This window comes from Marmota flaviventris, chromosome 9, assembly GCF_047511675.1.
Source record: "Marmota flaviventris isolate mMarFla1 chromosome 9, mMarFla1.hap1, whole genome shotgun sequence".
In the NCBI taxonomy this organism is placed as follows: Eukaryota; Metazoa; Chordata; class Mammalia; order Rodentia; family Sciuridae; genus Marmota; species Marmota flaviventris.
The window spans coordinates 71,209,982-71,235,580 of record NC_092506.1 but is presented as its reverse complement, the minus strand read 5'-3'; the positions used below and the strand labels follow the sequence as shown (position 1 = coordinate 71,235,580).

General features: G+C 36.6%; 1 protein-coding gene across 11 annotated transcripts in view; it reads left to right on the top strand.

Moving 5' to 3' along the window:
* The window catches only part of Dlg2 (discs large MAGUK scaffold protein 2), a 2,015,095-nt gene that overhangs the window by 1,862,653 nt on the left and 126,843 nt on the right, over window positions 1–25,599 (top strand). For all 11 annotated transcript variants that reach the window (XM_071616557.1, XM_027942606.2, XM_034636731.2 and 8 more), the window contains one exon: window positions 1,497–1,611. In XM_071616557.1, coding sequence (XP_071472658.1) covers window positions 1,497–1,611 — 115 coding nt within the window. The remainder of the gene's footprint in view (window positions 1–1,496; window positions 1,612–25,599) is intronic.

Here is a 25,599-nt window from a genome sequence, read left to right as displayed (position 1 = left end):
GGTTTTTCTTCTCTCTCTCTCTCTCTCTCTCTCTCTTTCTCATACTAGGGATTGAATCAAGGGATGTTTTACCACTGAGCTACATCCCAGCCTTTCTTATTTTTTGTTTAAAAAGAGGATCTAGCTCAGTTACTTAGGGCCTCATTAAGTTGGTGAAGCTGGCCTTAAACTTGTGATCCTCCTGCCTCAGCCTCCTGAGCCTGGGAATACAGGCAGGTGCCACTATGCCCATTTTTTCCTACTGGTTTTTCTTAAAGCAAGGCACTCCTCTGCCAAGGCCATGATAGAAAAATGTTTAGGTTGTGATCAAGAATATTGAAACTTCAAAAACTTTATTTTTACATGATAATTTTGTTAATAAGTATCTTAAAACTTTTTTGTGCTATCTTTTTTATTAGATTAAAATGGCAATTTTTTCCTATGAGTAGCATGATACAATACCTATTATTTCCTTGATTTTTGGAACATATGTACTTTTTTCAAGTTCAAATATTTCTAAAATATGTTTTACATAACAATGTTTTCTATCCCTATTTTAGTATCTCTCTCCTAATTCAAATATATTGCACATCTTAAAATTGATGAAGTTTGGTAATGTGTGCAAAGTTAGGGGACAGTTGAGGTATGATACCTAGTGGTCAACTTTTTGTAGCTCTCCTCAGAAAAAAAACTTAGTCAAACTAAATGACATTTTTTATTCAATCATCCAAATAGTGATCCTCTAGTCTATCATGCTAAGGGCAACTGGAGACTCAACACCTCACAGGGTTGGGAATTCCTTTGGCTTGTTTTCTGTTTTTCTCTTTCATAAACTAAGTTTTAAACTTTGAAATACATAGACTGACATGCAGTTGTAAGAAATATTATAAGGAGGTCCCATATAACCTTTATTTAATGTTTTCCAATAATAACATTTTTCAAAACTTAGCACTACATTATAATCAGGATATTGACATTGAAACAACTCATCGGTATTATACAGATTTTCTCACTTTTTACTTGGGGTGTGTGTGTGTGTGTGTGTGTGTGTGTGTGTGTAGAGTTCTATGTAATTTAATCACATCTACAGGTACCTATATATACCACTGCAGCTAAGATAGAGAACATCTCTATTACCAGGAGAATGCCATTTGCCTGTTTATGACCAGCCTCCCATCCTGCCCCCCATCCTTCCATTCCTGCTCTCTTTCCTGTGGACTTTGTACAAGCTGGGGTTTGAAGGCAGTGTGTTTTCTTGGTGACTTTTGTGAAGTAACTGATTTCTTCTTCTCTTGTGAGTTCTTGTGAAGAAAAAAATAATAGCGAGCAAGTATACTCTTCTGCAGTTAAGCATCTCCCTGTTGCTTGGCAAAGGAACCAGGGATAGGATGAGTAGCTGCCTTGGCTAAACAGTAATGCATTCCCTCTCAGGGTCTCTTTCTCTCTTTCTCTCTCTCTCTCTCTCTCTCTCTCTGAAGGAACAGAACCAAATTTATCATCTTTGTTTCCATTCCCAGATTACGCTCGATTTGAGGCCAAAATCCATGACCTACGGGAGCAGATGATGAACCACAGCATGAGCTCCGGGTCTGGGTCCCTGCGAACCAATCAGAAACGCTCCCTCTATGTCAGGTAGGCAATGGGGCATTTCTTACTCTGGTCTGCACTGTGTAGGCAATCCAGCTTGGGAAAACAAAGGCACCACCTTATAACAAGGAAGCATGTGTTCTAATTAGACCACACTCGTGGCCACACTACTGAAATACCCTACATTTAAGAATAGATTTTTGAAATGTTATTAGGTTAAATTACTTAAAGGTCACTGCTTTTATCAAGTTATTCTTTTAAAATATTATGATACAGGGTAGAGTTGCTAGCATAGGTTGCAAAAGAATAAGAAACATTTGTCTGATACATCTTGAGTATATGGACCAAAGCCCTGGATATTTGCTCACCATCAGTCTGAGAAGAAAATATGCCCGATCATTTCCTACTTTGCTTGATGTTGATTTTGTTTGTATTGATTTGAAATCATTATTATTCTAAAGAGTTATGTGGGTTTTTTTCCAAAAGTTTTAATGGAAATACTATTCTGTGGTATCTCATCACCAACTGTTTCTCAGGCCTTAAAAGGTCATTGCTCCTGACCTGCAAAACTCACTAATTTACCAGGGAAAAAAAATTAATTGAATTCAAAATTCCTTCCTGTCCTTCACCTCTTGGGTGAGATCCTGATGCTCAACTATACCATGCTCCTCTTGCTGGCACCAGCTTCTTATAATACTCACAAACTTCATCAGTGTTGACTGGACTTTTAAAAGTAATGTAGGTGCCAAGAGCCAGAAGGGGAGAAGTAATAACTATGTAATGGTCAAAAAAAAAAATCTATGTACTGTTTCGAGAAGCCACACCCACACCCTTTGTATTCTCTATTCTCCCCTACCCCCATGTAGCCCAGAATTTTATCTAATGCTCACCTGAGGTCATGTCCTCTTCACCTGAACTACTTTCCCCTCCTGGCAGGAGGTTTGTGTTATAGATATTAAACAATGTACTTGAATTAAACTTGTCCTTGGTTCCACTTGGCTGTAAAGTTGTCTTTCCTGAATATTAGGTAGGCACACCAGGAGTAAGAGGGGAGTGGACTTCCTGAAGGTGGCAGGTTCTCTAGGGCCATGAATTGCCAGCCACTCTGACAAGCATAGAGTTCCTTATTATTCTAGAAGTTTGAGTACCTCAGGAGCCCCAAGATTAAAACAACAAACAAACAATAAAGTTTAGTCATGCAGATTTAGTCAACTGCATTTCAGAAGACAATTTTGATGCATTTCATTGTAATCTGTAAAGACACTGTTGAGAACCACTCTAGAATTTGTCTTGCAGTGACATCACAAATATGATGAAAAATTAACCTCATTTGTGGATATTTCTATTTCTATTTTCCTTACTTGTGTTGTATTGCTGGTCTTCATGATACAAAAATTTTTTGATCTTGGGATAGCAAACAGGGAAAAAAAACAGTTGGATTAATAGGATAGAGATAAATAAGGTAATGCTATTGAAATGGCTTTATAGAATGAATCTGGAAGGAAAATTACTGAATGTTGGTATCTTATTAAAAATTGAATGTTTAGAATATTGTTAATGTATTAGAGGAAATTTGATTAAAATATACTGGCAATAGGTTTTCAATTAAGCTGTGGAAGACTGGCAAACTTAAATGAAGGACTATGATATTATGTTAAATGAATGCACTTATTTGAAAATAGTATTAATTAGTCTCAAATCTTTATGCGTAAATGCCAAATAAAAATATAACCATCAACCAGGTGTGGTAGTATGTGTGTGTAATCACAGTGACTAGAGAGGCAGAAGCAGAAGGATCACAAGTTCAAAGCCAGCCTCAGCAACTTAGCGAGGCCCTAAGCAATTTAGTGAGACCCTGTACCAAAATAAAAAAATAAAATAAGGTCTGGAGATGTGGCTCAGTGGTTGAGCAGCCCTAGGTTCAATCCCCAGTACCAAAATATATATATATTGGGCTGGGGTTGTGGCTCAGCAGTAGAGTGCTTACCTAGCATGTGCAAGGCCCTGGGTTCGATCCTCAGCACCACATAAAAATAAATAAATAAAATAAAAGTATTGTGTCCAACTACAACTAAAAAATAAATTAATATATAGATATAGATATACATATACATATATACATGCATTACATATGTTTTTATATATGGATATATATATATATCCAATATATATTTTATATATTAAAAAAACTCCTAAAGAAAGAAATGATGACAAAATAAGAAAGTAATAGTTGAAGATTGTGTGGAAAGGAGAAAATTCTTTTAAATGAGATTCAAAAATACTTAACTTTCCTTGGGAAATTCTCCAGATAAAATCCCTAAGAATATACAAATACGGTATTTGGTTTCCAGACATTCAGTTAATACTTAACTAGTATTTAGAGGGCTGACTTCAGCATGTAAATGACTGTAAGAAACACAGAATAAGAAATAGGGGTCATGCATATAGTAAGATCAGAAGGAAAGAACTTGTAAGAGCCCCTGGCCTTGTTCTCGAGCAATGTGATAAAAATAGGAACCAACCTACAAAAATAACAACAACAGCAACAAAAAAGGCAAGAACATGAAATGGACTAGCAAAGCCTAAACAGAATCCTCACCAAAAAGGACTCAACAGGTTTCTACCTTTGTCTTTCCTCCCCCCAGTACCAGTTTTGACTCTAGGATTTTCATAGAGATACTTGATTCATCTAGAGCACTCAAATAGGACCAATGCCAGTTGGTGTATGCTCATTTTAGAAAATCAACTACTTGCTTTCTCAAAATAAATTTGTAGCAGGGTTTCTCAGACTATATAAATATAAGATGATGAGCATGCCTCTTTAATCTGAAATTGTCACCCTAGACTATTACTCTCATTTTGCTTAGGTTTATGTAATCCTAAATCTGGAAGGAAACTTAGCTGTCACCAGATCCACTGTCTAATTCATAGAAAGGAAAGTGAGGCCCCCGGAGAGAACAGGTTTGCCTGGGATTCCACAGCTGTTTGTGGCAGAATCAGATCTTTTCCCCCAGCACATCCTTCTTCCTGTGTCCTTTCAAACTCCTGAATCTAAGCTAATAGCATTTCAGCTGTTTAATATAGTTTGAATTCTGAGTCTGCTTCTGTTAGCTATTAGATTAAGAAATGGGTTAATTAGAGGAAAAGCTAAAACACAGACCTCTTTTGATTTTTTATACAAGATAATCTGTGCTATAGGGCATATAGGCTGTTCTTATTATTCATATTTTTCCATGAAGCTAAAATCTAAATTCAAAAGTAAGTGACCATTTTGTTCTGTGACAGTTTAGATGTCTTGGTACAATATTTGCACCACAAAACTACTCTTCTTCTTTGAGTTCCCTCCTCTAACCCATACACACACACACAGACAGGCACACACACACCACCACTACCACCACCAATACCACCAATCCTAACCCTGGCTCTTGTCATGTTAGAGAGGATGCATCTTCATCTTCTCAAGATCTTATAGAAGTTGGCCTACTTCCCCTACTAGAAATGATCACCCCATGGTCATTTGTTAATAAAATATACTAATTTTGAAAGTTCAACCTCTTTCTTGGGAATTTGAGTGCAAGGATCAGTGTGAAAAAGGCAATCAGTGTTGTGATTGCGAGGGTTTATTCATGAAGCATGTTTTGAGTGTATATGTTCTATGCTCAAACTATAACAGATATTGAGAATTGAGGACAGTAACCATCATGTTTTCTGCCTATAAGAAACTCATATCTAATGGGGACCAGTGGAAGATAGCTAATGCAGTGTAATATTAAAGGATTTCTTTTAGCCCGAAAAGCCCTGGAATCAGTTGTTCCATAACACAGGAATAGCTGAATGAATTCTTTTTTAAATTTTTTTAAATTTTTAGTTCATTGTAATTATACATAATAATGGGGTTTGTTTTGACACGTTCGTAAATGCATATACATAGGGTTTTTTCCATTTTAATCCTCAGTACTGTGCTCTTCCTTTTCCTTCTCCCTCCCCTTGACCTCCATCTCTCTACTCTATTGGTCTTCCTTCTATGTACTTATTTACTTAGCAGGTACATTATACTTATTTATAAAATTGGAACACACTATGATATATCCATTCATGCATATAGCATGATACTCTCAACTTTATTACCCAGTTCTTGCCCTTTGCCTCCCCTCCTCCCTTGCCCTTGGTCTCCCTTACTTCTACTCTATTGATCTCCCTTCTGTTTTTGTGAAATCCACCCTTTTTATTCCTTTTTTCTCTCTAGTTTCTACATATGACAGTAAACATTTGATCCTTGACTGAGTTTGGCTTATTCAGTTAGCATGATGTTCTTCAGCAAATGATATTTTATTCTTCTTTATGGTTGTGTGTATATATACCACATTTTATTGTTGATGGGCACCTGGACTGGTTCCAAAACTTGACTGTGGTGAATTGTACTACTACAAAAATTGATGTGCCTATATCACTATAGTTTGCTGATTTTAGTTCTTTTGGATAAATACCAAGAAGTGGGAAAGCTGGATCATATGGCCATTCGATTCCTAGTCTTATGAGAAATCTCCATACTGCTTTCCAAAGTGGTTGTACTAATTTGCAATCCCATCAACAATGTATAAGTGAACTTTTTTCTCACATCCTTGTCTGTAATTGTTATTTGTATTCATGATAATTGCCATTTTGACTGATTAGAGAAAACCTCCATGTAGTTTTGTTTGGCATTTTTCTGATTGCTAAGGATCTTGAACGTTTTTTCATATATTTGTGAAAATATATGAAATATCTTTTTAGATCTTTTGCCCATTTATTGAGTGAATTGTTAGTTTTTTTTAATGTTAAGTTTTCTAAATTCTTTATATTCTGGTTATTAATCCCCTGTTAGATAGCTGGCAAAGATTTTCTCCCATTCTGTAGGTTCCTTCTTCACTTCTTAATTGTTTCCTTTGCTATGCAGAAGCTTTTTAATTTAATGCTATCCCATTTATTGGGTCTTGGTTTTATTTCTTGAGTTTTAGGAGTCTTAATAAGGAAGTTGGTGCTTGTGCTCATATGTTAAGAGTGTTGTTCATGTTTTCTTCTATTTTCATGTTTCTGATATAATTGCTAAGTCTTTTATCTATTCTGAGTTGATTGTATAGGTAAAAAGTAGGGATCTAGTTTATTTCTTCCACATATAGCTATCCAGTTTTCTCAGCACCATTTATTAAAGAAGCTATCCTTTCTCCAGCTTATGCTTTTGGCACCTTGGTCAAGGATCAGATGACTGTGTTTATGTGGATCTGTCTCTGTCTTCCAGTCTATTCCACTGATCTTCATATCTGTTTTTATGCTAATACCTTGCGATTTTGTGACTATAGCTATGTAGTATAATTTGCGTCAGGTATATTGTGATGCCTCCAGGCTCTTTTTGCTCAGAATCTCTTTGAGTATTCTGACCTTTTATTCTTCTTTCCTATAAAATTTATATAAAACAGCAGAATGCATTACAACTCTTATTACATATATAGATTTCAATATTTCATATCTCTGGTTGTATACATAATATATCACACTAATTCGTGTCCTCATACATGTACTTTGGATAATAATGATCATGACATTTAACCATCATTAATTACCCCATTCCCCCTCCCTGCCCCTCCCACCCCTCTGCCCTATCTAGAGTCCATCTATTCCTCCCGTGCTCCCCCTCCCTATCCCAATATGAATCAGCTTTCTTATATCAAAGAAAATATTCAGCATTTGGATTTTTGAGATTGGCTAACTTCACTTAGCATTATCTTCTCTAACTCCATCCATTTACCTGCAAATGCCATGATTTTATTCTCTTTTATTTCTGAGTAATATTCCATTGTGTATATATGCCACATTTTTTTATCCATTCATCTATTGAAGGGCATCTAGGTTGGCCCCATAATTTAGCTATTGTGAATTGTGCTGCTATAAACATTGATGTGGCTGTGTCCCTGTAGTCTGTTATTTTTATTTTTATTTTTTTAATGTGGTGCTGGGTGTTCAACCTAGTACCTCATGCATGCTTGGGAAGCACTCTACCACTGATCCATAACCCTAGTCCCCAAAGTCTGTTACTAATTTATTTTTTTGGCAGAAGTGTATGTGTGCAGTGCAGGGGATTGAATCCATGGCCTTAAATAAGCAAAATAAGCACCCTACTGACTAAGCTTTATTCTCAGCCCTGATCTGTAATCTTTTTTTTTTAATATTTTATTTACATTTTAGTTTTCGGCAGACACAACATCTTTGTTTGTATGTGGTGCTGAGGATCGAACCCGGGGCGCACCCATGCCAGGGGAGCGCGTTACCGCTTGAGCCACATCCCCAGCCCCTAGTCTGTTGTTTTTAAGTCCTTTGGGTATAGACCGGGGAAAGGGATTGCGGGGTCAAATGGTGGTTCCATATTGGCTGCACCAATTTGCAATCCCACCAGTATTGTGTGAGTATACCTTTTTCCCCACATCCTCGCCAACACTTATTTTGTTTGTATGCATAATAGCTGCCATTCTGACTGGAGTGAGAAGAAATCTTAGAGTGGTTTTGATTTGCATTTCTCTAATTGCTAGTGATGATGAGCATTTTTTCATGTGTTTGTTGATTATGATTGTACATCATCTTCTGAGAAGTGTCTCTTCAGGTCCTTGGTCTGGGCCTTTTATTCTTCTATATCAAGAGTCTTGTTCTATATCAACTTTAGGACTGTTTTTTTTTTTCCTGGTTCTGTAATGAATGTCATTAGTAGTTTTTATGAATACTGCATTGAAACTGAAAATTTATTTGAATAATATGGTTATTTTGATGACATTAGCTCTATCTTTCTATGAACATAGTAGGTCTTTCCATTTCCTAGGGTCTTCTTCAATTACTTTCTTCAATGTTTTTATAATTTTCATTGATTCTTGAAAGTTTTGCATGAGTTAACTTAAAAATAACTTTTGATCCAAGTTATGAAAATTATCCTTTATCAAGACCCTATAAGTAAAGGTGAAAGAAATATAAAGGTGAAAGAAGTTTTCATTAAGTAGTACTAACACTTTTCACATACAGTATATTTTTTTATTTTCCTTTCTATGTGATTTTCTCTTTTTATTTTTTAAATGATGGCCACAAATCATTAACTTAAACTGATAGATAACTCACTGATGGTCCATGATTTAGAGCTTGCATATAAACAGGGAGGATTCCAGGCCCATTACATAATACAGACAAACAAAAGAGGGCAGGTTCACTATATTACATTTAGTATCTCAGAAAACCCTAGACTCTTGTTGTTCCCATGTGAATGATTTTGGTGGGAAGGGAAAGCTACATCATGATCTAGGTAAAAGACTCTGGGTATCTATTTTCCTTTGAATGGTAGAGTATTCCTTCACTCAACTGGAAGAGGTTATGAAATCTGTAGAATGTGTTACAAGTCATTTTTTTTTTAATTTTTATCCCTCAATGTTGGACCCAACCTGCTCTCAGCCACTGTCCTCAAGAGAACATGTGCACCCTCCTGCCAAGTACTTGGCACAGGGTTCATTGACAATAGTATTTGTATTGCCTCTCAGTTCTTCACTCATATATTCTTATTTAGCAGCAGCATCATTTATTCGCAAGGAAACTTATTAAAGATGACATGTTTCAGCAGAATAGGAAGTAAATTCAGATTTATTCCTCTCTCTCAAAATCTTTCTGGAAGAATGACATGATCGTGTACCCAAAACAGTTGAGTAGGCTGAAGCAGAAAGTTAAAGTCTAGCTGGAAACCAAAAGAGAGCTAGAAGGGTCATTGTGAAATCCAAGTGGACAGCATGGACAGACCACATAATGATAGGGCCATAGGAACTTATATACCAGAGCTTCACTCCTAACTTCATTTAAAACTGAGAGCAGTCCAGTGGCATAGACATCATTGTCATACCTATTCCACAGAGGAAAAAGGAAACTTACTTAAGAATCAAGATATTTAAAAATAACCTGCAAAGGTGCTCTATAGCCAAGCCAGATTGTTTACCCAGATACGTCTGTCATAGAAAATCATGCTTTATTAGTATAATGCTGTGAAGATGAAGTTAATCCTGCAGGGACAATAGTTAAATTCATATTGATGGAACTCCTCTTTGTTTTATACTCTATATTGATTTCCCTGAGATAGACCTAGCTTCTAGTCAGGAATTCTCAGCTTATCAATTATAAAATCTTGACTGACTCATTTATAAAATGGACATAATACCTACTTCACACTCTTGTTAGGATGAAGTTAAACTTAGTCTACAATGTAGCCTGTCACATAAGATTTGTTAGGTAAGGAGGAAGTTCTTTTATCCATTTAAGTGATTGAACTCAGCCTTCAAAACTAGTAAATAAAATAAATAAAATTATAGATAAATAAAATTTGACTCTTCCTTTATACTTTGAGATTCATTAGCATTATGCTCACTCTTTCAGTCATTTGCATTTTTAATTGCCTCCTTAATTGTCAAATAAAAGGCTTTGTCTTCAGGAAGCTAATTTTATGCCAGAAATAGAAAGGAGGAGTCATTAGGGATTTGGAGGAGTTTTCTTCTTATCATGAAATCATAGTCTGCCAATGGTTTTAAAAAGGTTTTTAATTTATAGATTTCTATTTTCATTGACCATCACATTTTTCTCTTTCCCTCTATGACAAGATCTAGAATCCAGATCTCATTGTTATTAACATCCAGGTGGCCTACAGTTCATTCATTCACCTATTCATCCAGCCAGCCATTCATAAAACTTTTTCTGAGCCATAACCATCTACCTCATACCACACAAGGCTCCAGGGATAAAAAGATTAATAGAGCATCTTTTCTGCCCCTAAAAAGTGCAAAGTTTATTCCACCAACCTGGATTCTGCGTCTTGACCCTCACTTCGTAATGATCATATTCCCAGAAATTTCTCAACTCCAAAGGAGGTACTTAGCCTGAGCCCAACATTTCTACTTCTCGAAACAACCAAACAGGTCTGGCTAAAGTTGGAAAAACAGTAGAAGGAGCAACACAGGGTGTTCACAGGAGAGAACAGATGAGCAGGGAGGGAAAAACTGAAGTCACTCTCACCCTAACACTTAAAGGTGAGGTTGGAAGCAAAGGAATAGACACAACACACTTGCCCTTTAATCTGGGCTTTGAACAGTACTTGACATATCCGAGGAATTCTTTATCATTCCTTAAATGAATTTTTTGAGTGGTAATTGAACATGATGATTTAAAACAGAACAAGGTATTCAGAAAATCATCAACAAGAGGTTGAGGGGAGGGAGCACGTGCTCCTCTGAGACTCTCAGCAGCACATAAAATGCTCTTCTTCAGCCTTTACATGCTCTCTTCCTGTCTGTTGATTCCCCTGCCCTCTCCTGGACTTCCTGCACTATAAACATGGAGGATGTAGTCTACATTGGCACAGTCTGGCATGCGGTAACTGCTGAATTATTTGAGTAAATGTATTAGGATTGTGACTTGCTTGAAGAGAATTTAATTCTGTCTAAAACTTTGCTTGATTTTCTTGTGGCTCACAAATGTTCCCTACCTAATCAAGATCCTTTCCGCTTGTTGTTCAAATAATAAGCCATCCTTTTCAGTAATTATCTCAGATTGAAATTTTCAACTTCATTGAAGCAAAGCTGTATTATTAAGGATTAAATTCAAATCTATTTTCCCTTTAATTCTAAGTCAGTAAGAACACAAACAATAATGAATATTTACAAGTACTTTAAAAATAATAACGATAATAAATAGCTAATACAAATTGACTGTTGTTTGCCATTTTTTTTAATAACTTGAATGGATTATTTATTCTCACAAATCCCCTCTGAGATAGGTTCTATTATTATCCCTATTGTAGAGATGAGAAAATTGAGGCCAGTTTAAAACATACTCACAGAATCTATACTGAGACTGGGACCCAAGCATGATGTCTTGTGCCCCTATCTACTCTGCCATGTAGCTTTATTGAGCAACTTTCACATACTTAATCTTCTTGATACAATATGTCTATAAATAAGTAATTATTTTTCCCCAGTTTTCAGATGAGGAATCTGAAGTTCAGGGTATTAAGCTATCCACTCTTTTTCCCTTCGTATACAGAAGTACCAAGCCTTTGACTCAGTTTACCCTCTTATTAAATATCTGAAATTTTAGCTCACACGTATCTTTTTCCAGAGTTTGCCCTATCATCATATTAAATAGTACATGAGTTTTAATAGATCTACTTGTGCTTTGTTGAATGTAGTCGAGTATGATACCTTAGATCTTGTACTCTAGTTTGAATCCAGAGATGTGAATCTGTGATGGCACTGAGCAAGTCCTCAGAGACCAGAGATAAGGTCCCTGCCCTTCCTCTGCCAACAGAGTACAGCTAGAGTAGTCCTATATCTGTAAATTAAGGGACACAATTGACTTGCCTGTCTCATAAAGCCCTGCTTATGGCAGGACATGCAGCCCTACTTCCACTTCCAGCATCTACTACATAATTTTTGAGGCCCAGTACAAAATGAAAATGTAGAGCTCCTTATTCAGAAATTCAGATTATCAAGATGGTGAATGCATACCAAGCATGGGTGCCTGGATAATATAAGACACACACCCACAAAGCCAACCCAACCGACACCTGCTTTAGGACATTTTGCTCAAAACCAAAAGCATGTGTGTTCTCTTAAACATGTATTGCAGTAGGTGTAAAGAACACAAGATCAGCATTGGGACCATTTTCAAGGCTACAAGCCATGTCTTCTACCTAAAACAGTACTTTATATAAATCAACCATATGTTTGCCTTTAAGATATATGAAAATATTATCTTTCAGCCCTCTTAGTGTTTAAAAAACTTACAATTCCCCCTTTCTCTGAGCCTTCAACAGTCTTCTTTGAGTCATCTGTCTCCACTGAAGTAAATCTTTCAAAAGTTAAGAACTGTTACTATTTCACATTTACCTCACACCTGAAGTGTGCTTCAGTCTTCCTTCCTGGGGGGTGGGGAGGACCCTTTCTCCTCAGCCCTAAATTTTAAAGAAAATGCATACAAAAAAAGTAACTCAGATGATTTGGGAAATAAATCTGTACCTGTTGGGGTTCATGTCCTTCAGTGTGGCTTTTTATCTAAATGTAGAGGCTCTAAAACTTACAGATTTCCCTGGCCAATAAATTTAGAATTAAAAAAAAATCAGGAACCTTATGTGGCATAAACAACTTAATCACATCAAGTAAGATCTCTAAAAATACTGTAACCGATTACAAAATGTTTTAATTGATATTATTGCCATCATTTTATAGAAAAAAGGGCCCTTTAATGCCAAAAAGAAAAATAATACCATAATCTGAGCACCAGGAAAGTACTCAATTTTATAGGTTTATATTTCTAAAATCTTACTAACATGAACCTTCATATTTCCTGTATCCGTATCATCTTACCTTATAATAAAAAGAATAAGGAAAACATTGTATGGCTAAATTAACTAATGCTTAACTCTGAATCTTTTGGTTCTAATTGATTCTAAAATCCTTGGGATGCATTCTATGTGTGTATGTTCTTTTCTTTCTTCCTTCCCTTTCTCTTTCTTTTTGTAGTTTGTATTGAACCCAGGAGAATTCAGCCACATTCCCAGCCTATTTTGTATTTTATTTGGAGATAGCATCTCCCTAAATTTCCTGGGTTGGCCCTGAACTTGTGATCCTCCTAACTTAGCTGAGTAGCTGGAATTACAGGTGTGGCCCACACACACCCCACTTTGCCTTTGTTCTCTCTTAACAAAGAAAGTCATTTTTCAGATTTTCTTTTTATAATGTACTTGTACTTTATCTTTTATGCTGTTTTTTCTATAAGTAGGGAACCCAGAACTCTCCTCTGTGATAAACTATTAGTTTTCAGTGATGCTTTATTAAAAGGTGAGAAGGAATTTTCCTTCATCAAAATTATTTTTTATTATTTTAACAATTATACAATTTGTTTATTTTTCATGTGTGTTACTCTTTCTACACTTTAAAAACAGACTTTTAAAATAGCTTTACTGATGTTTAGTTGATATTCAAAAAACATATATATAGTGAATACCAACTATGATGGGACCTCTTACAGTAGGTATGTTAGTCAGCTTTTCACTGCTATGCCCCAAATACTGACAAGATCAACTTAGAGGAAGAAAAGTTTATTTTGGCTTATGGTTTCAGAGGTTCAGTCTGTGTTCTGCTGACTCCATTGCTCTGGACCCAGTGTGAGGCAGCATGTCATGGTAGAAGAGTATGACAGAAGAGCACTACTCTGCTCATGGCAGGAAGCAGAGAGAAAGGGGAAGGGGGGCAGGGAAGGTGAATCCTTCCAGGACATACCCTAAAAGGCCCACCTCCTCCAGCCATCACCCTCCTGCCTATAGTTACCATCCAGCCAGTCCATTCAAACTAGGATGGACTGATTGGGTTACAGCTCTCATAATCTAATCATTTTAACTCTGAATGTTCCTATATTAACACAGGAACTTTGGAGGGACCACCTTACATTCAACCCGTATCAATAGGTTATAAAATGAAGCTCTTTTGGGGGACAGGGATCATCTTTGGGTATATTTCTTCTCCACAGGAAGGAGACACTGCCATATAACAAACAGGAAGTCTAGAATACCAGTTTACCAAGCTATTCATTCATAAGCTGAGTTCACAGTATGCTGGAGTAGACAAAAAGCCTGGGTTTTGGAGTCAGAAGTATTTATATTTAAATCCTGACTCTGCCATTTTCTGCCTTTCTTGTGAGCATAGAAACTCATTTCTTCTCACTCTAGGCTTCTGCTTTTTTCTATAAAATAAGGATAACAAATATATAGTTCATAACATTCATAAGCAATGATGTTTGTAAATCACCTAGTATTTTGCACAGATTCTTACAGAAATTAAAAAAAGAACACTTCTTAGGTTTTTACAATGTCAATTTATATCTAATCTCTCTCAGTGTAAAATCAAATATTCAGAATAAAATTATAGTATAATGAATTATGAATCTAGTGATACATAGAAAAATATATCCTGGGATTATTTATTATATCAATGAAAGATTTTTTTTGTTTATTATTTGGTTTTGGTTTTTGATTGGGGGATGATTGTTGTTTGGTACTGGAGATTGAACCCAAGGGCTCTGAACCACTGAACCACATTCCCAGCCCCCCTACTTTTTTTCTCTTTTTTGAGATCTTGCTGAGTTGCTTAGAGCCTCTCTAAATTGCTGAGGCTGGTTTTGAACCTGTGATCCTCCTGCCTCAGCCTCCTGAGCTGCTGTGTACAGGCATTCACCACCAGGCCCAGCTAAAGTTGTTTTAACATTAGAAAAGTTACAACATGAGCAGAAAAAGAGTAAGAATCAGGCAATCTATATATTAAAGAAACATTCAATATAACTAAAAATCTACTCATGATAAGTTTTCTTTACAATCTTGAAAAACAGTGGAGTTCATTAATTTAAAAACTGAACATCTCAAGCTGAGAAGAGTTTGATTGGAGATGGTGCTGAATGATTTGCTCCATCCTCACCCAAAATATACCACTTAAATATACACTTTCTGCACATTTTAAGCCACATAAGCCAAAGTCCACTTTTCCGAGAAAAGCCAAGAATCTCTGGTCTTGTTTTACTAAATTTTCTTGCTTAATTCTTGTGGTATTCAACCTTGACTGCATGTTAAAATGAGGCCCAGCCTAAACCTATTAAAACAGAAACTCTAGTAGTTGGTCTTCAAGTATCAGTATTTTTTAAAGTGCTCCTAGTGGTTCCAGTGTATAGCCAAGTTAAGAACCAATAACATCTTCTCTCCTTTCTCTTCTCCTCTTTCTCATTTTTCTTCCAACTTTCTTTAGCTCCTCAACTCACTTATAAGAAACTAAGAGCAATAGTTCAAAAGTCTCAGATTTCTTGAATGGAAGCCCAATGCAAACTTGCAGCTAATGGGAAGGCTGGCTTCTGGGATGACTTTCAATTTTACAGCATTCAGCAACCATTGACCAGAATTTAGAAATGGATCTTTAACCTGATGCCATAATTTACTAACCCTTAGTAAAAGTAGAATCTCCTAGTTCAAGATTAAATAACCTGGGAAAGATTAAAAAGGTTGCTAAGATTTCTCAAGACTCAGAGCTCTGACATTCAATATTTGATTTCTAGTGAATAAGAAATGAGCTGTTTAGAAGTTGTTAAATTGCATGAAGCCCCTTTGAAAATCTTCAGAGTACGCTGAGCTCCAAAGAACTCTGTGTGTGGGCGTGCATGTGTGTGTGTGTGTGTGTGTGTGTGTGTGTGCATGCTTGTGCATGTAGCAGTGACCCAGTTTTTGGTAAATTTAGGTACAACTAGATTTACCCAGTGCTCATTTCTAGTTCTTGATGCTCTGCTTCTCTCTCTCTCTCTCTCTCTCTCTCTCTCTCTCTCTCTCTCTGTCTCTCTCTCTCTCTGGTACACTGCCCTCCACTCCCCTGGCTGCCCACCTCCAGTTTGACCCTGATCCTGGCCTTTTCCCTATTCTCTCATTTGCACCACTCCCTGCCTGAGACTTAGCCTATTCCAGTCCCCAGCAATTGGTTGGCATGGAAACATTAGATGAGCCTGCCTGGTGGGAGGGATGTTCTGTTTCCAAGTGAAAATGGAAAAGATTCAAGTGTGATTCACTTCCAGCCATTTTAACCCTTGAGTTGATCCGCTTCTTGGCTCACACCTCTGCCCGCTACTTTCATAGCACTTTGGTTATCATGATTGTGGGAAACCTCGGGTTTAGGTGACTTTTCTACCATAGACTGAGAGCTTATTAAAGGAGAAACAATACTACTATGAGGAGCATATGTATTTCTCACACTCTGGGCTAGTTCCTATAATGACGAAATATGGGCTCAGAGTTGGGAAGGCTGTCCTAGATCACATAGAAACCAAAAAGCAGAATTAATATTTGACTCCAGATCTTTCTCTATTAGTCTGCTCTAGTGTCTGTGTATGTGTCTAAATCACCTAGCCTCATGCCTGCCCTTGGGGAAGGAAGGTGACAGGTGAACAGATAGATGGATAAAAAAAAATTATCTTTAACTGGGCATGGTGGTGCACACCCATAATCCCAGTGGCTCAGGAGGCTGAGACAGGAGGATCGCAAATATAAAATCAGCCTGAGCAACTTAATGATGCACTAAGTGACTTAGTGAGACGCTATCTCAAAATTTAAAAGGGCTAGGATATGACTCAGAGGGTAAGCACCACTGGGTTCAATCCCCAGTACTAAAAAAAAAAAAAAAAGTCTTGAAAAAGCATGACTCTATTCTTTTTGTGGGAATTCAAATGGATCCACCTCCTATTTTAAATCTAATGTGCATAGTTACTCCAAGCCTCTGGCAGAGGTCAAGGATATAAAGACGTCTGTCAATCTGGTTAAATGTAACTGTGGGCTACTCCAAAAGCCTGCATCTCTCCAAGAACTGTTGCTCTCCTCTCCCACCCCACCCCATAAAAAGCTAAAAGTAGCCTATCTCCTTGAGAACTGAAAAGCAGAAGTAAAATGGCCTTTGAATAGCTATTAAGTCACCTTCACAGCTGCCACCTGGAAACAAGTCCTCAGTGCCTTATACTGCTGTCCTCCCATAAGGTTTCACAGCACCTTACCTTAGTCATTTGAGAAGATGAAGAGGACAATCAAGCAAGTACCACTCAAGGGGGCAAAATTAATTTTTAACTAAATCATTCAGTACCATTCAGTGGATTTTTTACTATTTTCTAACCAGTTATTTAGCAAAGGAGGAAAAGAATAAATGGTCTTATTCAAATATTTCTATTTTTATATACAGATAAGTATAAAAATATCTTTAATGAAAAGAGTCTGTGTTTCTGCTGAGTGTATGTAAATAATGCCTTGGATTTCAAAAGCAAAGAACAAAGCCTGTCAGTTTGTCTAAGAGCAGCCACCACATTTTTTTTTTTTTTTGATAGCATGCTTCGCTAATAGACTTGGTTACCAGGGCTACTGATTTTTAAAATTACAGAGATGAAATTATTAAACAGCATGGTCTCCTACAGAATCCTGGAAGCAGTGAATATGGAGTAGCTCCTTTCCATCCTATTGCCATATTGCCCCTCTTCTCTCTTCTCCTGGCTGCTCTCTCCTTCCCTCTTTGTCTCTCCCTTGCTCCCTCTCCCCCTCTCCCTTCATCCCTCCCTCCCTATCTGTCTCCATCTTTGAATATACATGCATTAAACCCAATTCCTTTTACACTCACAAGGACTATGTAATTGTTTTCCCAGTGCTAAAACACGGTTTTTGGTTTTGGGTTTTGTTTTTTTTTTTTTTTTTTTTTAATGCCATAGCCAATAACAGGTCTAGGTCTAATGCCAAAACTGTGATTCACTTCAGTTTGGAACATAAATAGACAATTAGATTATTTTGTGTTAAATACTGACTTTTAGTTTAGATCCAGTTATTTTTTAGGAAAATAAAAGACCAGAAGTATTGATACCACAATATTTTTTGTTACTTTTAAGCAACCTGTATTCAGAGCCAGAATGATGATGATACCCTGGTTTCTTTGATCAGATGACAGATTTTAATTTGGTTCCTCCATTTACCAATTGCATGATATTGGAAGAGTGATTTATACTCTCTAAGTCTCATTTTTTTCATCTTCCTTTTGTAGATAACAGCAAAGCCACCTGATAATGATGTTGTGTATGTGAAATTAGATATTATTTATAAAGTGCTTAGCACAGTATTCCACCAATATGTAAAAGATGCAATAAATGGTAGCTTTCATCTGTTATTGTTATGTCATTGGATAGTTGTAAAGACTAAATGAGATAATGCATTAAGTTACTTGACATACTTCTAGACAAACAGGATGTATGTAATAAACATTAGATCATATGCTTAACACTGGCTTGTTATCCTGTGTCTGTTCCATAGTTGGTACCTATACAGCTATTTCCCAGAGTTCTCTTCTTTCCACCTTTGCTTAGTTTGACTCAGTGCCACTCAAATCATGGGGTTCTATGTCTGTCTAATTACTTCCCCCATTTCCCTTTTGCACGGTTTCCACACATGCTGCCCAATAATATCATTTCTTCTCCCATCCTAATACGGATCCATGCAGCCTGTGGACCTGGGGGCTGTTGCAGTATTTCTGTTAGCTGTGCAACCTCATGCAAATTACTCCCGTTTCTGACTCTCATATTTTTTCATGTAAATCACAAGGGTAGGACAAGGTCATTGCCTTCTTCTCAGATACCCACTGACTCTTGGATTCTCTTTTAAAATGGGTCTGGGGGGAGTTGTATAGTACAAGAGATCCAGGTCGCGGAGCTATTTGCACTGAATTAATTTAAAGATTGAGAAAGGGAAATTCTTAACTGTGTCATCTTATTTTCTTTTTTACCTAATATGGTATTTGAAGAGTGTAAAGATCTTGTTTCAATGTCAAAAAGTGGAACTATGAAAAGAATCCTCAACTTTGTCAGAAGTGCAGGCTTGTGTACCAAGTGTCAAGCATTTAAAACTTGATTGCATATCTCACAGAGAGGGTAATACCCAACCTGCAACTGTGTGGCAGTCTTTGCTCCTGAAAGGCTAAATCTAATATACATGAGAGGTAATTCTGACAATACAGAAATTCTAATACAAAACTACAGGGCTCCAACATAGCTAGTGTAGAGCTGTTTAGTAGTATTTTCTTTGCTTGGGGATAGAAGGGAATTATGCCTTTTGAATTTAAAATGTCAGATTATTTCAACTCTAAGATTGGCATAGGGTGTAAGAATAGGAGCAGGGAGAAGAAAATATGTGTGCAAAGATCTCTGCATGCTCTTACAAACTTCCAGGTTAGTGTCAATAACAGGAAATGTACACTCATTTTGAAGTTTAGTTGATACATGATTTCCTGATATTCTCTCCCCATCCCTTTTGATACATTGTGGCCATAAAAATCAAGCCAGCTTAATGAGAAATTTCATAGTTCTGTCACCTCCAGCTCCCAGGGCTTCTCCATCTGCCCTGACTGTACTTGGAGCCAGGAAGAAGCACAGAGCCAGATTTCTCATAAGCAGCAAACCTGTTGGACCAAGAGCATGAGGCCATCTGGAGCTCTGCTAGGACATGTTGGGCACAAGGCTGGAGGCAGTTATGTGTTGGGGTGAAGGGTGTGTCTGGGTGGAAGGATTGTCTGGCTTGGGACATTTTCTAAATTCATTATGGTGTAGGCTATGTGTGTCCATGGTGGAAAAAGTTGGACCAGGGGAAGTTCTCCTCTTGGCCAGCAACTTTTTGGTCACTTTCATCTCCGATTTAGCTCATCTTATGATTTGATATAAATACTAAGTTGAACCAGATGAACTTGTCCTGGTTTCATATGGTTCAACCTAATATTTTACATTGATAGGGGGCTTCTGTTTGAATGTGCTGGCTGCTTGCTATCATTCTCTTGGCAAGAAAGAAGGTTCTTGGATAGCAGGGGGTTCAGAATTGGAACATGTGCATGATTCCTGTCTACAGCTCTGCAAACAGTCTGTTGTACTGAAAAAGCTAATTGGGGACCCTTGAACGTGTAACAGAACTCGACCATGGTTTGTTGGATTTTAATTTACAGTAATAGAGCTATAAATAAAAGAACAAGAAAAATCCTTCATCCATTAGCCTGCTGCCCTAACAGCATAACCAACTTTGATCTTAGCTTTTGTTCTAAAACCAGCTGTGGTATCTGGAGGGCATGAATGAGTGTCCTGATTCGTTAATCTGGAGTAAAATTACATACAATGAAACACACAGATCAATGGACTTTAATAAAAACATAATTCTGAGTAGCTGCAACCCAGATCAAGATATAGAACTTCCCAAAACCCCAAAAGGCTTCCTTAGGCCCATTCTAGTTGATTCAAGACCTTACCCCAACTCTGAGTAATAATTACTGAAATTTTATACCATAGATTAATTTGGCCTATTTTTGAACTTTGCAAGAATTTATCCATGCTGTCTTTATTCTTTCATGTCTGGCTTCTTTGGATCAACATAATGTTTTTAAGAGCCCTCCATATTGTTTTGTGTTTCATTCGTTTGTTACTTTTCATTGCTTTATGAATCATTCCTTTGCTCAAAGACAGCACAATTCATTTATCCATTCTTCTACTGAAAAACATTTTGGATTGTTTCCAGTTTGGGGCTATTATGAATAAAGATACTATAAACATTCTTATATAAATCTTTTCAAGAAAATATGCACTTATTTCTCCTGGGTACATACATAAGTGAAATTACGGGGTTACAGGCAAATGCTCAACTTTAAATAAACAACTAAGCAGTTTTCTAATGGGAGTTGTAGAAAATACAGTGAGTGGCCCTCTGCTTTCCTAAGACTGTGGTGAGTGGTTGGGAGGTATCCCACTACGGTAAGAGAAGAGAGGGAAAGGAGCATTGGGAGACAATTACAGTCCTCACCATAGAGCCCATGACAATATTTCATGAAAGCATTAACTGAGACAGTTCTTTCTGTGAATTTGGGGAGTATAGGATTTAAGCACTAGCATGTTTTCAAGCATCAGTATTTCAATTTCTGAAGATGGAGGTAAACTCCACTGAGGCTCTGGCAAGTGTGGTAGGCTGCTGCTCCTAATGGGCAGCATGATGCGAATGCCAGGGGAGATGTTTGCTGAAGGCTATTAGCACCTCTGATCCATATTTCCCTGTGATAAAAGTTATGTTTGTGGCTTTTGGCTATACCTGTGTAAGACTCACCTGCTCTTATTAACAATAAGTGCCCACAGATTTCCATATATGAATATGGATTAGCTCATTTATCTGTCTGTTCATTTTATTGCATCTTTAAGTTTCTATCTGTATGACAAATTATCTGGTTCTGAAGAGGTTTAATGCTTTGTGTGTCTCTAGTTTGCATAAGATTTTAAGTATAGGAAGATAACTAACCTGGTTTTCAAGCAGGGCAGCTCTCTTGAAGTGAAGTTGGACACCACAGATGTTGAACTTCTGTGGAATGATTCTGCAGGGCAGCAGAACTCCCAGTATAGTGAAGTCTCCTCAATGTGTGTCCCTTCTCCTAGTATTTCATTCATAGATAAGTGAGGCACAAGGGCAGTTGAGGGTGGTAAATGCCCATGCATTACTGAGATATGAATATCTTTATTGCTACCTTTTAAGACTTGATACAGAAAACTGAAGATCACCTTTAAATGGCATCACGTTCTCACATTTATGGGTAGTAATGAGACCCTGAACTTGTGCTATTACTTAGTATCTTGACCTCATTTCACTCTGTAAAAATTTCCCCATGTGTATTGCTCTGCCATATACTAGCCTGGCTTTTGCATCTGCTTTAGAGCATGGGTGGGGATGCAGAAGATAAGCACTGCAGAGAGAAATCTCCCAGCACCTAGAGCAGCTCCACCTTTCCTCATTGTGTGATCTTGGACAAGTTCTTAAACTCTGAGTCTCATTACTTCATAATTACTTCACATTTATAGGAGTGTAGTATCAGTTTTTACCCCAGAGGGTTCTTTTGCGGATTGACTGAGTTTATTCTGGTGACATTTTTTAGAACTTTGTTGGCAGCAAGGAAGCTCTTATTGCTATTACTGTTGCTGTCCTTTCTAGAGTTATTATTTCCCTGGTGCCATTATTTCATAAACTAGTCAGAACATTTATGTTGATTTCTTTGCTTGCTTGCTTGCTTATTTGCTGGTTTTTATTTATTTTTCTTTTTCCTATATTATTCAATACCACTCTTGAGTTGGGTCTTCAAAAGTTCATTCCTCTTGTTTATAAAACAAAATTATAGCAAGTTTAGTTTAAAGATCAAATTGGTATTTATTAGCAATTTATAAATTAGACAGCATCACATCTGAAGATAAGAAGAGGTGTGCCAATGAGCCAAGCAGAAGAAACTGGCTTTACCGGCAGAAAAGGACTAAAATGAGTAGACACTGGAAACAAAAATCAGATCACTTTAAAGCTACTTTCCTTAGTAGGCTTTAAATGGGGTCCGGGGGAATTCCTTTCTATGCTGACTCTGGGCCCCTTCTGATTGGTTGCTCTGAATCTCCTGGGGTTTTTTGTTTTGTTTTTTAGTTTTCTTTTTTGATTTTTAATTGATTTTTGAAAAAATAAATGATAGTGGAATGTATTATTACACATATACAGCACAATTTTTCATATTGTTTTTTTTTAATTTTTTTAAACATTTTAATTGTAGATGGACACAATATCTTTATTTTATTTTTTAATGTGGTGCTGAGAATAAAACCTAGTGCCTCACACATGCTAGGCAAGCACTCTACCATTGAGCCACAACCCCAGCCCCTATTTTTTAATTTTTAATTTTGCATTTTATGGCAAACTGCCCATTTTGAAGTTTGGTTTGATTACATGGCACTTAGCATGAATGGCTTCATGCTGGTTTGTTCTGGTCTCTTGGGCCTAGTTCAGGACCTTAGTCCAAAACAATGGCCTCCTATAAACTTCATTTAATACCTCTTAAATTGATTTTTAATTAGTTTTTATTTTTCAATAGACTTTATTTTTAGAGCTGTTTTAGGTTAACAGTAAACTTGGAGGAATATATACACACATTCCTATTATACTTCCCACTCCCACATATGTTGCCTCCCCTCTTAGCAAAATCTTGCACCAGAGTTCTATGTGTGTTATAAATCATGAACCCACAATGACACATCATTATCACTCAAAGTGATAAACCTACATTGACACATCATTATCATCCATAGTTGACATTAGGATTTTCTCTTGGGATTGTGTCATCTATGGGTTTGGACAACTATAAATGACATGTATCCATCATTACAGTACAGTATGGAGCAGTTCACTGCCCTAAAACTCCCTGAATTTTTGATCAGGTGTATTTGTCAATTCCCAGGAATAATTGCTTAGGAGAAAAGCAGATGAGAATGTTCCTCAAAACCCTAAGACAAGTTGATGAAAATGTGACTCCAAGAGAATTGAAGAAAAAAGACTCCGAAAGAATTGTATTGAGGAAAAAATTATTCTCTAAGATCATACTTGTAATTCAATGGTGAACTTGGTGACATTCGCCTGTGCTGCCTGGATGACAAACACACTTGAAATATATGAAATGTCTTATGAATAAAGGAAGCAGTTCGAAGTATTGTCATTGTGAATATAGTAAACTGCTGAAGATAAATTTTTTAGTATATTTGGAGTCTTGGCATGAAAGCTTTCATCATCGCAGTGCTGACTTTTTGTTTTTAATTTAGTTTAGTTTAATAAGCTCGTCAAGCACTTTCTGCAAGCTTGAGCAAATATTCATGAATCTGTTTCTGCCAAACCATGGTCATGAATTATTTATTTTGAAATCTGTCTGTAGTTGTAGCAATTCATACCATAAGTTTAGAGAAATGAAAACCTTTGGATCTTATATCTGACTTTTCTGAGGTGAGTGTGGTGTGAATTGAAAGAGAAGGGAACAGATATTTGCAACATGCAAAGTTGATAAAAGAGCACTCTCTAGAATCCTCTATAGGAGAATTAACTGTAAGGCAATCAGAAAGAGTCACACAGCCTTAGAGAAAATGGGTAAGGAGTTTTTAAAAAATGGGTAAGGACTTACTAAATTGTATAAAATCATTAAGAGTTTCAAATTAGGCTACAATAAGGCACCATTTCACATTCACCAAATTGACAAAGATTACAAAATTCAGTAAATTCCAGGTGTTGGAAAGGAAATAGGAGCTACTGGAGCGCTCATCCACTGTATCAACTGGAACACTATTTTGGAAAATTGTTTGGTGTTATTTAGTAAAGTTGAAAATACTGCTCAGCAACTTGTTTCTTAGGTTAAAAAACCTTATACAAACTTTCATATATATGTAGACGAGACATATATGAGGTTATTTATACTAATGGTATTAATAAAATCTAGAGATAACCTGATATGGGATGGATGTACAAATTATACTGTACTCTTACGGTGTGCACAACAGTGAGAATGAATGAACAACTGCTTTATACATCCACATGAATGAGCCAGTACAGTCTCCAGGTCATGTAAATACACACAGGATGATTACACACATATTTCAGATACTATTTAGGAATACATATATGTGTGTGATAATACTATAATATAGTTAGGGGAAGATTTGCCATAAATTCAGGAAAGGTACCTGTGGAAGGAGAATGGTTAGGAAGGAAGTGATAATAACAATGGCATCTAGAGGGATTCTAAGTTAATGTTAGCATTCTTTGTTTTCTTTTGTGTTAATCATGTAATAGTCTTTTTATTTTTCTTTAAACTCTAAAGAAAAGATGTTATACAATTTCTTATTGTATATGTGTGATCATAACCATTCCCCAACCATAACCATTCCACAACATGAACATATACCCACAGTCATGATAACTGAGTTTTATCCCTAAAAGAAAAAAAGAAGGAAAAAGAAAAAAGAAAAGAACATAGGCCTAGACTGTGTATATAGTCATGGAAAACAGAGCATGAAGAAAATATTAAGAATATGATTTACTGAGTGATCATATTGCCTTAACTTATTCTTTAAATAGGTGAGATTGAATTATAAATAAATAAATACCATTGAAACAAAAAAAAGGCAAATGAATTTTGTAACCTCATTAGCAAGATTGCATCCTTGCTACCTATTAAGCCCTTGATTAGATTTCAGAGTTTTCTTCATTTTTGTTTTTCCTCACTACAGCACCTTGAAGCAGATAATTTACAGAGAGCTGTACTATAAATCAGAGGAGTTAAGAAATTTTCCTTGTCCTAAAACTTAAAAGTGGCCAAGTCCTAAAACTCAGATTCAGAATACCAGACCCAGGCCACCTTCTCCCTATTTTGCTACTCTCTCATTTTAAAATCTTCCACTAAAGGAAGGCAGTGTTATGATAGATACTTGGTTTAAATCACAGGACAAATGATGTCCATATTGGACATCCATCTACCTCTTATTTCCAGAAGAATAAGGAAGGGGCTCATATTTTTATAATATCAGTGAATCATCCACTGCCAGAATGGTGCAGTACTTGACTGGAAA